The sequence below is a fragment of the Echinops telfairi genome, unplaced genomic scaffold, assembly GCF_000313985.2.
Source record: "Echinops telfairi isolate 266 unplaced genomic scaffold, ASM31398v2 ScPeMD7_2291;HRSCAF=2852, whole genome shotgun sequence".
NCBI classification, from domain to species: domain Eukaryota; kingdom Metazoa; phylum Chordata; class Mammalia; order Afrosoricida; family Tenrecidae; genus Echinops; species Echinops telfairi.
Window position 1 is genome coordinate 7,918,601 of NW_022106189.1, and position 18,136 is coordinate 7,936,736.

General features: G+C 36.8%; 1 protein-coding gene across 1 annotated transcript in view; it reads right to left on the reverse strand.

The window, feature by feature from the left end:
- Nucleotides 1–2,421: 2,421 nt before the first annotated feature.
- The window catches only part of CUNH16orf87 (chromosome unknown C16orf87 homolog), a 33,019-nt gene continuing 17,304 nt past the window's right edge, over nucleotides 2,422–18,136 (reverse strand). Inside the window, exons 3-4 of the mRNA XM_004704700.2 lie at nucleotides 9,704–9,886; nucleotides 2,422–2,998 (exon numbers count right to left, since the gene is read on the reverse strand). Of these exons, the coding sequence (XP_004704757.1) occupies nucleotides 2,880–2,998; nucleotides 9,704–9,886 (302 nt within the window). The 3' untranslated portion in view covers nucleotides 2,422–2,879. The remainder of the gene's footprint in view (nucleotides 2,999–9,703; nucleotides 9,887–18,136) is intronic.

An 18,136-nucleotide genomic window follows, 5' to 3' on the forward strand; every position in this document is an offset into this window, starting at 1 on the left:
AATGAATGTACAAATGTGCTTTACACAATTGATGTATGTATGGATTGTGATAAGAGTTGTGTGAGCCCCTAATAAACGATAAAAAAAAGAAAATCAATCAATAAATGAATAAATAAAAACTCGGTGCAAAAAAAAAAAGAATTGGTTTTTTAAAAAGCTGGTAAGGAGGCCTATCTGACATCCAGCTCATAGGCCTCAAGTGTCACCTGATCATGAGTCACACTATCTTGTTTACGACCCTCCCAAACTCAGGTTGTGCCACTACTATAACCACCATTTTACTCGACACCGAAGGAGTCCTGTTGCCACAGTGGGTTATGCATTGGGCTACTAACCACAAGGTCAGGAGTTCAAAACCACAAGGCACAAAGATGAGGCTTTCTGCTCACAAAGAATTCCAGCCTCAGAAACCCAGAGGGGTAGTTCTACTCTATCCTACGGGGCTGCCAAGAGTCCGAAGTGACTCGATGGCAGTGAGAACGTAAAATAATTATTTTCAACATGGCAAGCATCAAGTCTAGTCACCACTCTTTTTTACTGTATCCATGACTATTTTAACAGACCTTTCCTCTAATGGTCTTCACCTTTAAATAGACAGACTCTGACAACAATGATTCTTTAAAGACATACCTACTCCACAAGCTCTTGCTTGTGTATGCAAGCATTTTTAGATACAAATAATTTTGTATGTATGCAAGCATTTTTAGATACAAATAATTTTGAACTTTTCCTCTGAAAATGAAAATAACTTTCCTAAAAACTGCAAAAGCTGTAATCTATATAAGGCTGAAACCTGTCAGAGAGGGAAAACTCAAATATATTCCACTAAAACTAGAGACTGAAAAACGTTAAGATTGAACCCTGTTCAATGGTGGAGGTTTTGCCAGACCTGGAAAGACAAGGCAGTCTCCCTGAGCTGCAGCTGTCACAGGTCTCACTTTGAGATGATTCAAAGATAAAACATTACTGTTCGTAGGAGCAAACTTTTATTACTAGAATCTTAAAATGCACCCAAGGTACCTGTAATAGTACTTACAGGAATATTTATGGAATACTGGAAAGTGAAATCTTAAATAAATTGTACAAGTTTATGCTGCTTAACATGAATGACAGTCTATAAAACAGTATGTATGGATTTGGGATGTTGTAAAAATGCCATTTTATACGTTTGTATATATTTGATACACATATCAAAGTAATAACCACCGTGTGCTAGCTGCTCTGGCTCCATTAGTTAGTCTGGAGCCTCAGGGCTTACAAATTTGTACCTTCAAGTTTGCCTCTGGGTACATAGCACTGAGTAACCCTTGGGGGTCCTGGTTAGAAATGAAAGCCCAGAAGGATGGAGCTAAGGGGCTGCAACTCAGTGTTTCCTTTTGGGGATCACCACCAGGATAGTGCCTGCAGCAGCGATGAGAACGTTGACCATTGTGACTTAGCTACCACTTTGGCTCAGGAGCTGTAAGCCACAGAATGATTGCTAGGCTTTAATCAACAGGAGCTGAACTAGAGCTGTCACTGGCCCCACTTCTTGGCAACCTTACAACCCTAAATCCATCCTCCCCACCTGTGGATTATGTATTTATGTATATGTGGCCAAATATTGCCTTAACAAATGTTATGTGTCTCTTAGCTTACATCCTACTTAGTGAGAGTGTAAAGCTCCCTCTGCTGGCTACTATTTAAATAAAGTAGAAAACCATACAGAACTTTTCTTTTTGAATGGGTAGAGCTGTATTATGAAGCCTACAATGCTGAAACCGAGAGAGATTAACTGAATGGGAGATTTCCTTAAGCAGGTGCTAAGTCTAAGTTATGTCTATTTTTCCTTAAGAAAAGAAGGTTTTGGAGCTTCCAAACAGAATCAGGAAAAAAGCTGACTGCATGGGAAAGGTATTATCAGGTTTAAGCATGCTGATAAATATTTAGTACATAAAAATGCAAATATATTTAATAAAAAGTGATAAAGTTGTGATTAAAAATAGAAAAAAATTAAAAATTTAAATATATCCCACACACTTCACTAGAAAAAGCTACCACACTATTTACTCTACTTAGTTTTAATATCAAGATTTATTTTTCTTCCAGAGTGAGATTAGCTAACAATTTAAATAATTACCAGGGTGATAATTTATCAATTCCGATAAAATATTACTGCTTAAAAGTGGCTAAGAAATATTTTGTATGTAATAAATATATTTTATGTTTAGGTTAACAGGCACCATCTTGAGACCAGGAAAAAAATTAACCAATAAATAAGTTACATTCAGGAAAACAAGGTGTATATATCTAAAGTATGACGTCTTATTTTTTCTTCACATAGCACCCAAACTTCCAAAATGCTTACATATTATCTCCCAAAGACTTAAAGCTTAAGTCATAAATATAAAGGCCAAGAGAAAAATCAATTTCAAACAGAACTTAGTTTTTTCCATCCAATAATGTATTAATTGCCAAATTTATTAAAGGAATTGTGATCTGTTAATGCTTAAAAGCTGAAATGTTTTTAAAAGTCACTCTTTTTGAAAGTATTTAAAATATTGCATCTCTGGTGGCAAACCTGAACATTACAAGTATTTCTTTATTTTTCATCCCTCCAACCCCACCCTGAGCCCCTTACCCTTAACATCCATCCAGCACTTTTTGAAAAAGTAAATACAAACACGAAACACTGACAATGCTCCTTAGTAAACAAGGAAATTCCAGAACAGTCCAAGTCTAGAATTTGCTTCCAATATGTGGCACAAGGGGATCAATAGAGGAAAAAGCAATCAATGGCCCTTATTGATGCATTCAGAATGCTCCTGAGAGTCCGTAACTGTTTGAAATTTTGGTGATGTAATCCTGAAGAAAGTTTCAACAGATTTTGCAGACCTTTATCAGAGAATAAGTCTTTGATTGATAATTTTTCTATTTATTTCTGCCAAGGCAACTGAAAACACGAAAGCCTTTTCATCAGAGAGGTTAGCATAGATGTCAATTTCCTTTTCCTGTTTTTCTGTTAAAAGAAAAAGGGAAAGCTTAGAATAATGAACAGTAGATGTAATTAATTTTAAAATTGTAAAAAATTTAAGCACTTAATATTAAATACTGTACATTATAAAGTATTTTTGCTACAGAACTTAAAAATTTTAACTATACAAATAACTGAAATACCATTAATTACTAAGACTAAATGCGACTATATATACATTTTTATACAGCTTATTATCTATACACATCATCTCTATTGTCATTGTGTGCCTATGATTCAGACTAAGAACCTCAAATACTTTTTTTTTCATTAGTGTGAGCTAACTCAGTCAAAATGATTTTTTAAAATGTTAACAATAGATCCCCTCTAAATGTTGACTTTAGGAATACAGTAACTTTTTCACCTTAGCCCAGCTACAAATTTCAAAAAGAAGTTACCAATGTGCTATGCCATTGATAAAGTAAACATTAAGACTACAAAAAGAAACACCTTAAAATATCAGGGAGTTACGCTTTTCTCCTCTCCTAACTGAAAATTTAATCTAAGTTGATGGTAGAAAATTTGAAATATACAGAAAAAGAAGATCAACTATGATCTCATAAACAAGTTAAAACCAAAATCAACATGGTATACGTTCTTCTAAATTGTTATTTTCTGGCTCTATTATAATTTTATTTTCATTTTGTTTTGATTCTTAAGGACAAAAAGTTCATGGAAAAACTCCATTACCATTTAATTCCATTTTCATGACATTTTTGAAGTCCCTCAAATATTGTTAAAGATTTTAATCATTTTTACATTTATTATAAAACAGAAGTCTTTCTCCCTGTGCACATTTCCTACTTTCTAAATATAACTACTTAAAAAAAAAGTTTCTTCTTTTCATTTACTTCCTTATATCTCAGTAACATTATTATTTGATGCTGTTTATTGGTTTTAGGTACTATTTATTGACTTTCCACCATGGGGAAAAAAGTCAAGATTTCAGCATTTTTCATCTCTTCCTACACACACACACCCCACCCGGGGATCCTCTAAAATACTCTACTCTTTCAGTCCTGTACACTTGATATAATTTCTGTATTTAGCCATCCCTTTCAATCTGTAAATTCAATGAAGTTTGAGAAATTTTCTTGAATTATTTCATTGTGTCTTTCTCTTCTCTATCGTCTTTGTTCTTTCTCTGAAACATTAATTATTCATAGATTTCAGACCTCACGGGCTATCTAAATTTCTTCTATTAAAATTTTCCACCTGTTTTCTTTTTGGTCTATTTTCTGGAACATTTCTTCAATTTTATCTTCAAATCTTCTACTAAGGTTTTTCATTTCTACTAATCATATTTCAGATTATGATAATGGGGAAGTGTAGGGAGGAAGGAACAAACCTACTGAAATAATCATGAACAGACTTTCAAGCAATATTCTTATTTTCAGCCTCATCATCTCCACACTTCCAGATATAAATGATGGACATATTTCTGATCCTTTTTGGCAATTTGGTAATAAAGATCAATGTGTTCATTCACCAACCCCCCAAAACCCACTGCCATGGAGTCAAGTGAAATTCATAGTGTCCCTACAGGTCAGAGAACTACTCCTTTGTGTTTTCTAATCTGTAATTCTTTATGGGGATATGCAGCTTCATTTCTCTCCCATCTTTCACTAAAGGAGGTTATTGATTTAGGTTTGTTGGCTTGCTGTTACTATTTCCAGGTTCCAGAATTTAGTTGCTGTTGTTTCTTCTCCCATTCCTTGTCTTTTGGTCCTTTAAAATAAATTCCTTTAGTGTCATTTTACTGAGATTTGGAAAAAGAGATGAGTTAGATGTGTATTCATTCAATCAGTTTTAACATGAAGTGTTTTTTTATTCGGTAACTTCATTAAAAAGATAATTCAGAATTGTCCAAAATACATGAATGCCCAGAATAATCACAGTTCCACATGAAATGGAAATCAGACCAACCAGAAATATGGACTTAATTGTTTTTAAGATAATCACCTTGCTTTTTTTTTACTAGCAAGTTTCCTCTTCCATTCTTTCCTTTACAAAAGGGCCACGCTAGATGGATTCAGCATGAAAGCTTGACTGAATGAACTGGACCCTACCTAAAAAATATCTAAACCCTTGGGCAGACTGTGAGATAGTTAAGGTTTATTGTGCCAACCTGTCTGATAAACACAGGTGGGATTAATTGAAGAGGGGATCGATAAATGGTTCGGTGAGCCTCGCCTTTCTAGTTCTCGGGTCTCCTGATTTCTGATGGTCAAACCAGGGTGCATGTCTTAGCCAGTTCCCTGCTTCAGCTGGCAAGCCTCACTTCCTGCAAGACATCCCCAAGGAGAAGCCAAATGGACCTACCCTGATGCAGCCCTGGGTGCTGGAGTAGCTGTGTGGAGACCCCTTGCCAGTGCTGAGATGCTTACACGCTCAGATTCGGCTTTCCTCCTGCAGTCAGCGTCATTGCGTGTGTTTTGTGGGATTGAGGAAGACTTTGTAGATTGGTGTCGGACATATGGGCTAATGTTGGACTTATGGGCTTGGATAGCACTGTGTTGGGATGCTTTCTTAATGTACACTTACTTTTTAAATAAAACTCTCTCTTATACATATGAATTTCTGTAGACTAGTTTCTCTGGTCTACCCAGACTAACACACACTGAAATACCCACTGGAAGAAAATGCAAAGGACAGCCACCCAAGACTGTGGAAATGGCAGTTACTGGATCTTGGGTGGGACCTCTGGCCAATGAAAGGAGACCCAGAGCCACCATATTGGTGCCTCATTGCTCTCCTTGCATTAATATGATAGGTTTTGGTCTGAGAGGCAAGTTCTGACCTTGCAAGAGATGATGCAGGACAATTTCCCCTAGCACAAACCCTCATACTCAATGTAAACAGAGTTCAATACAGGAAGTCATGGATTGCAACTTGCAGTTGGACTATACGCCCATAAATTCCTATCAACAGAACCTTACATTCTATGCCATTGGATAATTGATGTTATCAATACAATTGCCTTATACACTAAGGGTTTGATTGACAATATTTTTCTTTTTTGTTTCTTGTTTTCTTTTTCCTGTTGTTGATCTTGTTGGCCCGGGTTTTGGTTTTTGTCATAATATGACCACCGAAGTAAACCAGTCGTTCCTAACCTGAGGACAAGCAGATGGATTCTGGGTTCCCACAAAATTCGAGCACTAATCCAAAAACAGTTAGTTCTTATAACATGGCCCTGGCTCAATACTCACCTTCACAAAGAGACCACTGAAGATAAAGGTACTACAGCAAAGTGTGGTAAAGAAAGCTGATGGTGCTGGTTATCAATTGGAATAGTGTCCGGGGTCTTAAAGGCTTGTATTAAAACAAACAGCTAAGTGAGGTGTCAATTAAATCCACACAGAAGAAGCACACCATCCAAGTGATTCAAAGATGACAATAACAAAATCCAAATATATCAAAAGGAAAAATATTGGAGCTTAAATTTTGAACACCCAACTTGTTGAAGACTATGGAGGGCAGTGGGAGCCTAAAATCCATCTGCAGACTCTCTAGTCAGATTAAAACCCTGGGGGAGCCCCGGTAGCCACAGGCAAGGGACCTGAACAGCTTTACTATCAGATAGTAATGATTGTACACTTGATTATGGTGGATTGAAACATGGTATAATATGATACTTGGTCAGCTGACCTCCCCTCTTGACCTAAACTGAATTTGTTCTAGGACTTCTCACCTTCAAGTTCCAGGACAGAAATTTCTTCTCTGACCTTTTAAATATTGATAATGTTCTTTTCGTTATTACATTTCATTTGTATTTTTATCTTTGTATTATTTTCTTCTTTTGTTTTTTGTTGTTTCTGTTAGGTCTCTTAGTTTAGGAAGAACAGAAGTAGTGGATCCATAGAGATAATTAATAACTGATGCAACTGGGATTGAGGGAGGGAATTAAGGAGCAATTAGTGGATGTGGGAGGGGGGAGGGAGTATTAGAGCTGATTGTGATTATGTATATACAACTCTTTTTAGAAGTGATTTTTTAGAAGTAACTATGGGAGTAAATGTGAATATTCTATCAAGAAAACTACTTAAAAAAATACATAATAAACCAAATTTGACCTATGGTTAACATGGGTGAAGGAGAAAGGTTTTTTTGCTTAGGGGACACTGAATTCATTTTAATGGTGATGGAACAATTTGGACAGGGATATAAATAATAGTTGTACAACACAAAGAGTATAATCAATGGCACTGAATTATAAATATAGAAGACAATAGAGAATGTTTTATGTCTGTTTTTTGCCCAAAATTGGGGGGGCAAATTACACAAATAAACAAGGAAGTAAGGAGAAAAAGAAAATTTTCCAAAATTGATTTTGGTAAAGATTGTACAACTCCTCTTGATAGGGTTGAACTACTGAATTGTAAGCCATGTGAATGAAGTGCCAATAAAACTGTTACATAAACATATACAGAAAACACAGCCTTATTGCTTTAACTCTTTAAATATGTTGTCAGAATTTTCTTAACTTACCTATGAGACCCCCAGCTGTAAAAAATAAAACCCAAAGCTCAAAATATGGCAAGGGACCATTTAACATTACTTTCAGGTAATATTTAACCCATATTAAAATAAAAACCCAGACTAGACTATTCAGTTCCCTCAGAGAAGGAAGGGACCAGTGCCTAGAAGACATCATGTTTGGAAAATCAGAGGTTCAGTGAAAAATAGAAGACCTTCTATAAGATGGACTGATACAGTGGCTGCATAGTAGGCTAAAATATAGACACAATTGTGAGGATGGCACAGGCCTGAGCAGTGTTTCATTTTGTTATACACAGGGTTGCTATCAGCAGGAAGTGATTAGATGGGACTTAATAAAAACATGATCAAAGAATCAATAAAACTGAACTAAACACTACTTAGCATTAAGAAGTATATCAAAGAAATATGTCCTAAACATATATAGATAGTTCAAGTTTTGTATTTGTTATTCATATTATATAGAGAGAATATTGGTCTATATCAAAGGTGGTTAAACTACAGTGTGTGGGTCAAACCTGGCATGCCATTTTCTTTCAAAAATAAAATTTTATTGAAACACATTCATGCCTTTTTATACATTGTCATGGTTGCTTTTCAGAAACAATGGCAATTGTGACATGGACTGTGTCCTATATATATTTACTATCTGGCACCTCACCAAAAAAACAGTGTTGGGCCCTGGTCTAAATTAGAAGATTCCAGTTTAAGATATAAGAATAACTTTTATCATTCTTCCAACTTGTAATGAAAGCAAATAAACTTAAAGGCTAACTTACTCTAGATACAGCTGTCTTTAAATTTTTCTGGAATAAACTCAAGCTACTGGAAAAAAACTCATAGCTAAATAAATGTTTTTGTTTTTTCAACTATCATGAAATAACATTCCAAGATTGTATATATCCTTTAGATTCCTAGCACAACTACACAGACTTCATTTCCTGAATAAAAGGCTGTCTTATCTGTCTGTTTTTCCTCTCCTTTCACCCACCACTTAACCTTTCTTCGGGTATATTCCCTTTACATCAACTAAAAAGAATGTTCCACTTTCTAAGCCAAGTAGTATCTCCTTTTCTTTTTGTAATCTGTTTTCTTTACTTATTTTGCTGATCATCTCATTGTAAAGGAATACATTCAAATTGAGAAGATAAGTCCAATTTTCTAGAAGAGCATAGTAGAAGAGAAAATGGAGTAAAATACTCAAGGAATTAACAAGTATCTAACTATAGCCTTCACATAATATAGTCAAATAGTATATAAATATTTCTTTAGCCAAACAATATAAAGCCAGTGACAGCTATTATCAGTGAAGTGATTTTTCTCTAAATCAGTAAGTTTATTCAAACAAATGCAAAAAAACCCCCGCAAATGTGAACAGGTTAAAAAAAAACCTCTCATTATCTATGAGAAATTCACATTTATATAGAAAATAGTTGTGTTGTTTACAACTGTCTAAAGTATGTCACTCATAAAGTATGAAATTATAAAGGCATTTTACTGCAGATTAAAATATTTTGAAAAGGAGATTTTAAAAGAGATTATAAATAGCAACTTTTTAATTACTGGCTTGAAACTTAATTTTTAAAGGATATACATGAATCCATGGGTGATGATTACATTAATCTCTATATTCTTACACAGATTTGAAAATGTCCATATTAAAAATTTTGATTAATGGTCAAAACAACTATTTGTGGATATACTACTGCAAAGAAAAAAATCTACAAAGAGAAGTATGCATATTGTTTGGACTAAAAGGATTGAAGTAACCAAAATCTGCCTCCAACCAGGGAGCACACAGAACAGAAGCAATTTAACAATTAATTTCAATAGTAAAATTGTTAAACTCATGAAACAAGAATTGGAAATAGGACTGAATGGAACTTGGACTTAAAGGACTGAATAAAAAAGTACATCCACTTTAACAAGCTTGATGTCATATATAAATTATCTCTGAACCAAAAGTTTAAAAGTAGATTTTAGTTTTATGCTTTTGTGTTAGCAATAAAATTTTTGTGTGTGTGTTTTAATAAGCATCTACCATAGAGGAAATGCTTTTAAATTAAAATTTGGTTATTTTTTTAATTCAGGAGCTATCAAACACTTTTTTTCTCTAATATCTAATTAAGATCTGAGATCCATTTAATAAGGGGAAGGGGGCAAAAAAAACTGCTTGCATTTTATTCATACCTCTTTCTTCCTCATGTTTTTTGGCAGATGCACTTTTAGGTCTTCCTCTTCCTCGTCTGATATGATCTGAATGGCTGTGACTTCGTGACCTCTTTCTGTTTTCTAAATCCTTATTTACTGTAGAATTTATCTTCTCTCGCCTAACTCTCTCTGTTCGCCTCCTCTTGGCCTCATGCTTGTTTTCTGTATGGATGAATAAAAGTGATATATTTTAGGGCTTCACAAAATAACTGTTTGCCCAAGTTTTCATCGTCTTCCTTTTTCTTTCTAGATGGCACTAAAGTTCACTGCCTGGATATTTTACAGAACTACAACCATAACATATATCTCCACATATACATAAGAAAAAAATTCAACAGAAATCAGATTCACAAAAAAATTTAAAAAAAAGAAAAAGAAATCAGATTCACATAACATTTGAGGTAGGAAGAGTCTTGGGAGAGAAGAAAAATTTCTTCATCTGGCAGCTTAATGTCAGATCCTACAATTTCACACAATTCCATATAGAAACCTTTCTGCCTAAAACCCCTCTCTCTGCTTCCAAGTTAAAATGGTAAAATAATACAAAGTGTTTTTTTTATGTTTTTGTTCCCTACCTTACCTAAATGCCAGGTTGAAATATGTCAAATATGCAAATAGTGAATCTATTACATATGAAAATTAAAACTGACTTTCACCATAATATACAAGTATAAGTAAACTATTGCTAAGGTTTCGTGTGTGTGCGCATATGCACGCACACACATATACACATTTTAAATTAAAAAAACTAAACTCACTGGCATCAAGTCAATTCTGACTCATACTCTACCAAAATAAGGTTCAACATGTCTCTGCAATCGGTGGATGGCTAGAGACAAGTTCTCTCAGTAATACGTACAATTATCAAGTTCTTTCAGTAGTACACTTAAATGAAAACAGTAACTTCCAAGAGGATCTATGAGGTCACTTAAATCCAAGGGAGAAAGGTCAGTTCAAAAAGGTTATGATGACTCTTGTAAGATGTCAAAGTTGATTTTGATAAATTTTTCCTGAAGGGCAGAGGACAATCACAGGGGCTTAATGAAAATGCTTTTAAAAAATTAAAAAATGCATTGGTAAGCCAGGAAAGTTGTTCTGAGGCATTTTTCCCCCATCACAGCAATCCACTCAGCTCTTCTTCAAAGAGCACCACCCCTGGTCTGTCAGTGTGTCCTGCTGTGGTGGCTTACGTGTGTTGCCGTAATGCTGGAAGCTATGTTGCTGGCATTTGAAAGGTCAGCGTTACCCAAAGCGAACAGGTTTCAGCAGAGCTTCCGGACTAAGAATAGACTACAAAGAAGGAATAGGCTGTCCACCTCAGAGAAATTCACCACTGAAAGTCGTATAGAGAGCATTAAAACATGGTCAGAAATAGGGACAGCGGCTGCAACAATGGGTTCAAACATAATAGCATTTGTGAGGATGGTGGTGTTTTGTTCTGTTGTGCACAGGTTTACTATGGGGTCAAAACAGATTCAATGGCATCTAACAACAATTCTCTAAAGGCTGTCCTATGAGAGGTTTCATTGAAGACCATAACCTTCCTACCCTACAGCCTTGATGACACCCCTTTAGACTTCTTTCTGTTCTCCAAATTCAAAGAACATTTCAAAGTAACATGATTTGAGTTCCTTGGGGTGTCAAAACTGCTGTGTAAATCAAAGAGCACAGAAATTCTTCAGGGAAATGATAGAATTGTATAAAAGAAACACTGCCTTCAAAAGTTTGTGGACCTAGATGGAGAGGAAATGTTGTGACAGTAGCTTCACATTTTGTTTAAATAAACATTTGTGATTTTGTAGCAATATTTTTAACTTACCCTCATATTACATTTACTCATAAAAAGCCAATAGAAAAAAAAAAGCCAACAGAAAGTATCCACGCATACATGGGAAATATAAAAATACTAGTAAGTAGTTTCCACTTAAGCCCAAGATAAAGTAATTTCTGACATAATGCATGCTGTATTCTAAATGCAATGCAATAAGGGACTTTACTCAAATAATAATTTTATTAATGAAAGAAACCACCCCTCCAACTCCAAACAAACCAATGTTGGATAAACTATAACAACATGAAACACATACACACAAACTTGTTTTAAGACCTTAAACTCAAAAGCAAAAGAGAACTCCCCAAATGCTTAAAATCATAATGGTAAAGGGGCAAAACAATAAAGAAAATTCATACTGCAAGAACTATCAGGACTGTTAAGACTATAAACAGACCTCATAGGCTATTGCTTAAAAAATAACAAGTTAATAGTAACAGCTATTTCTTCCAAGTACTATGGCCTTATAGAATGTTAACTCCAGGTTCTCAGATGGGACATATCCCAAATGATGCAAAAATTATTCCACATTGCAAGAAAGTTATCAAAGACTTAAGAGTTAAAGAATTTAGGAGCTAACTTGATGAAGAGCCCACCAAATAAGGTAATTTAACAATAAGGTAATCTGGGGTGGGGGAGTAAGTATAATAGGGTAAAACATATGAAATATATTTAAAAGAATATTAAAAGTAAAAGCTAAAACTTACTGGTCACCACCGCTCCAAAAACCAAACTCGCTGCCATCATGTCAATTTCACCTCAAAGTGACCCTATATAGGGCAGAGTAGAACTGTCCCTGTGGGTGTCTGAGACGGCAGATTTTTATAGGAGTAGAAACCCTCATCTTTCGCCTTCGGAGTGGTAGGTGGTTTTGAATTGTCGATCTTGTGCTAGCGCCCCAAAGCGTAACACAGTACACCACCCAAGGCTCCTCTTAAGTCATTATAAGGTGATGCTAAAGAATCAGCTCATAATCTGAAAACTTAAATAAAATAAAATATAAAGCCTTATTTTATTTGTTTATTTTATTATTATTTGGAAGTTAATACAAAAATCATTCTGTAGCTCAATCACATCAAGCAGTACCATTGCTTTTGTACCATTGCTACCACAATCAGTTTCCAAACACTCTTCTTTTTCCTGGACTCCTTGACATCATTTCCTTTTCACCCCCCCTACCCCCGGCCAATCTGAAACCCTTATTCTACTTGCTGTCCCTGTAGGTTCATTAATCCTGGGTTTTATATACCAAAAGACAGAAAGACATATAACACAACTTCAAGAGGGTGACCACCCCAATGACATAACACCCTGAGATACACCCTGATATGAACAAACGAAAAGAAAAAAACAAAAATACAGAAAATATTGAAAACCAGATCACATCCAATGTGCATCAGAGCGGATCAACTGACAAAGTTTTAACTGTTCAAGTCAGGTTTATCCCTCTGATCTATACTCACATCTCCAATGCACTGTTTAGTCACCACTTTCCTCCCATTCCTCAATTATGGATAGAGGGAGATCACCGGAGGCTTATTTCCTACGTAGTTCCCACAAATATATCTTGGGCTCCCACTGGCATCCATAGCCTTCTACAAACCAGAATCTCACAATTTAGGCTCTGATACTAATCCTTCCTTCAACTTCAGATTATATGATTCACAATCTTTTGGTGACTGATGATACTGTGCTTCTTCCATGTGGACTTAGTTGACATCTCACTTAGATGGCTGTTTCTTTGGCGACAAGCTTTTAAGATCCCTGACACTACTTTATCTGACAGCCGGGCACCATCTAATTTCTTCACCACATTTTGCTACAGCACTCTTATTTTCTGTTTTCCCTCCTGAGGGTGAGAATTGAGCAGGGCCATGATATAAGAACTAATTGTTCTTAAGTTGGAACTAGGATTTAGTTTGAGCCCCAAACCCAGTCCTGGATCTGTTTTTTGTTAGTTAGTTAGTTAGTTCGTTTGTTTTATCTGCCTAAGGCTCCCTCTCAAAACTTTGCTGTTAATTAGGTAGAGAGTTTCATCGATCATGCCCTTGGGATAACAATCTTTCGTTAATATTGTCTTTGATTAGCCCCTGGTACTAATTTTTAAAAGCCCTCTTGAGAAAGGGATATTGGGCCAATGTAGACTAACTCCATATACAGTACCTGAATTATTCACTTGTACATAATGAATCCTTTTGTGACTGGACGCTGTTTACACAAACAATGGGAGTTGACAAGGAAATTTACAATAATAATGACTGAGAATGTCTGCCACATGTTTGCTGGAATAAAACATATCTTAATACTGCGTATCAGACATTAATGTAGCAAGACCATGTTTGTCCACCTACAGTCTTGGTACACCTGATGTAGCAAGACCACATATGATGATGTAGCAAGACCATGTTTGTCCACCTTCAACAATATTGGTACAGCTGTCTACCACTTCCTTAGGCACCATGTATTTCCAACTTTAGTCCTCGGTTACAAGTGTGTCTGAGATAGAATCCAGTTCAGTGTTCCAGCATTCCATGCCACCCCCGGCCTGGGTCATCAGGATACACCCAGAAGCCCAAGTCAATGTGGCCCATTTGGTACATACCATCAAAGACACTCCCTTCCTAGGGTTTCCCAAAGCATTTTCAGTCATTTCTTTCTCCCAGTTGGAGATCAGTCCTCCCTCTCTCTGCCTACCAAGACATGCATTTGTGTTCTCCCAGATTTGTTTGCTTCCTTTCCCCTCTCCTTGTTTTTCCCATCGGTATCCCTCATCCCTCTGATAGGGCTGTCTACCTGTGGGGGGTGGTGTAGGGGAGAAACTCATCATAGATTTATATAGCAGTCACTCAGTAGACAACTTCCCCTTCCTCTCCTTTGACCATTTGATCCTAGCTAACATAAGGCGCCCTTCAGCAAAATGACCTACAAAATACTTACCTTGAGCAGATAATAATATGGTTCATTGGCAATGGTCAGGCTCTCTATATGGCCAGCATACTGGATGACTTAGAAACCTGAGCTTGTGTCATTATTCTGCTTATTCCTACAGCAGTGGAGTCATACAGTATTTGTTTTTTTGTGATTTACTACCTTCACTCAGCATAATGTCTTCAAGATCCCTCCATGTCATGAGGTGTTTCATAATTTCATCGCTGTTTTCGTAGGGATGAGTAGTATTCCATTGTGTGTGTATACCAGAGTTTTCCTTAATCCACTCTTGTACTGATGGGAATGTAGGGTGTTTACAGTTTCTTGCTATTATGAACTCTGCTGCAATGAACATGGGAGAGTATATATCTGCTTATGATCTGTTTCTTAACTTTTTGGGGTATATGCCCAGTAATGGTATTTCTGGGTCATATGGTATTTCAATTGCCATCTGTTTTAGGAATCACCGTATCACCTTCCACAGTGGGTGTAGTATTTACAAGCCCAGCAGCAGTGGAAAAGAGTTCCAATCTCACCACACCCTCTCAAGCTTTATTGGAGCTTTCTTATTCATGGAAGTTAACACTATCTACATACATGAAGAACTCTATAAATATATCTTAGGTAATGAAAGCAGACTGATCACATGTGCTTTTCTCATCATCTTCCCCAAACCTCACTGAAAGAAAAAGAAATATAGGAGGGAAAATAAATCTGTAGAGCTGGAAACAAGGAAAAGACATTAAATTGACAAACTAGCAAGCTAATAGGCTCTGACTGAAAAACTAGAATAGATCGGGGATAAAATTCTGAAAGAACGGAAACAAACACAAGTAGGAAGTGGAAAGAGTGCTGTTACACTGTGAAGACTGCAATCAATGTCGCATCAAAATATCTCTCTGTAACCAGTGACACCAAGCACAGCATAAAGGTACAAAAGAGAAACTAGACTGAAGAAACTATAATCCAAACTCTACCAAGTGTCTATCAGTTTGTCAAACTATGTGGCCTATGTATTACTGTGATGCTCTGCTGGAAGCTATGCCACCAGCCTCTCATGGTGGGCAGGTTTCTGGTGGAACAATGGGATACACACGAAGTCACTGACCACAATGTCAACAGCTCAAACCCACCAGTCACTCCTTGGGAGAAAGAGGCTTTCTGCTCGCAGAAAGAGTCACAGCTTCAGAAACCCATGGTGCAGTTCTAGTCTGTCTCCAGGTAAGTTGTAATTGACTCAATGGCAGGGGGTTGTTTTCTTTTTCTTCCCAGACTCGGACAGACTAGGAAGGAGGATCTGTTTCTTTTTAAACAGTTTTATTTGCATATAATTCACATATTCAACTCAATATAATCCACATATTGCACAACAGTTCAATCTTATCAAGAGCTGCACAATCATTACCACAATCAATTTTAGAACATTTTCCTTTTTCTTACACTCCCTGTTATTAGCTCCCCATTTCCCGCCAACCTGACCTCCTCCCATATCCCCAAGAAATCATTCATCTGGTTACCTGTCACTAAAGAAATAGAAAAAAGACAATAGAACTTTAAAATAGGTCAAAAAGGAGGCCAAATAAAAGTGCTAAATTTTAACTTAGCTACATTTACCCGTGTTCTATTTCTAAAACAACTGGTCAGTACTGGAAGACGATGCTCTCACATTGGACTAAGCTCACTGACACCATAGAGCTGATTTTGATTCGTGCCAATACTATAGGACAGGGTAGAATTGCCCCTGTGGATTCCCGAGACTACAAAATCTTTACAGGAGTAAAAAGCTTCATCTTTCTCCTGCAGAGTGGTTCAAACTGCTGAGCTTATAGTTAGCAGTCCAACACATAACCACTACACCACCAGAAAGGCACTGAAACTGGGACTGGGTTACAAACTGGCTCCTGATAATGAATGGAATACTAGAGAAGGTCTATAACTTCCTTTTCTCAACAGTGAATTAAAATTCTATACCAATGAATAAATTAATGACATTTATCAACAGAATTACCTTATGCCTCAGGGGGATGACTGATGATATTCTCTGTCATAGAATGATAATGAGGCCTCTAAAGTAAACCATAGATGTATATAAACCAGAGATATATAAGTGAATGGAATGGGGGCTCAAACAATTCTAGCCCCAATCTAAGAACTATTTATTCTTAAGACATGGCCCTGCTCTACGCTCACCCTCAAGAAGAGATCACTGAAGATATGGGTGCTACAGCAAAGTGCGGTGAAAAAAACAAATAGGGCTTGGCTATCAGAAATAGCATCTGGGGGGTTAAAGGCTTGTCTTCAAACAAGTAGTCTTCTAAGTGAAGCATCAACTAAGTCCACAAGGAAGAAGCACATCGGCCTGTGTGATCCAAAGATGATTAATAAAATCCAAATCCAGAGGGAAAAGTATCAGAGATTAACTTGTGAACACATGATTTGCAGAAAGAAATAGATAGTGGGAACCCAAATTCCACTTGCAAGGTCCCTACATGGATTAAGCCTCTGATGAATACTTAGTTGGGTGATGAGAATAGCCTTGTTATCAAAGAATATCATAAACTCAATCGATTATGGCAGATGTGATCAGGTTAAAATGTGAAACTTGCTCCCTCTTTCCCTTGAGGCTGCCAGGCAGCCAGATGAGGCCACCTTCCAGGCCCCAGGGAGGCCTGGCCCTGCCAGCATGTGGCCACACAGAAGTGCTATCCGGCTTCCTCTGCGAGTGGGCACAGGCCCAGCCCAGGCTGGCCTCAGGGAGGGCATGGCCGAGAAGTGGGCCCTCTTGAGCAGTGGGCTGCAGCACCTTTGGCCTCCCAAGGTAGAGGCCGGTGGGGGCCAGGTGCCATGGGTGTGTGTAAACATTTGGCAGTTTCATGGTTCAGGAAGGTTCCAGATTAAAAGCAGACACAAAATTGTGCTACTTGAAAAAAGAAAAAAAGTGACACTTGAGTGAGCTCCTCTTTTTAATACTTCCTGCTTTTTTCTCAATTGCCAGAAATTGAAGTCAAATTCAGAAGAAGACATGAAATGAGGACTATCACTGCTAGTGTCTGATGGAGCTGGACTGAAGATAGAGAACACTTAAAAGACATTTACTGTGCTTTACGCTATGCACTTGCTTGGAGCACTTGCTGATGAAGATCAGGACTGCAGCTTTCAGTACGGACTACAATTCAATGTAAAGAAAACAAAAGTTCTCACAACTGGACCAATAAGTAATATCATGATAAAGGGGGAAAATACTGAAGTTTCCAAAGATTTCATTTTTCTTGGATTGTGGAATCAATGATCATGGAAGCAGCAGTCAAGATATCAAACAACATATTACATTAGGTAAGTGTACTGTATAAGACCTCTTTCAAGTACTAAAAAGTAAGGATGTTACTTTTAGGACTAAGGTGAGTCTGTCCTTTAAATTTTTCTCACATTGAGGGAGTACTTGAGTGGAGGCCCACTGTCCTTCTGCTACCTTAATACTAAACCTATAAATATAGGCACATAGATCTATTTCCCCATCCTCATATATATATATTTGCATATGTACATGTCTTTATCTGAACTCTATAAATGCCCTTTGCCTCCCAGCTCTTTCCTCTATTTCCCTTGACTTTCCTCCTGTCCCACTATCATGCTCCCGACACAACCGCTGAAGA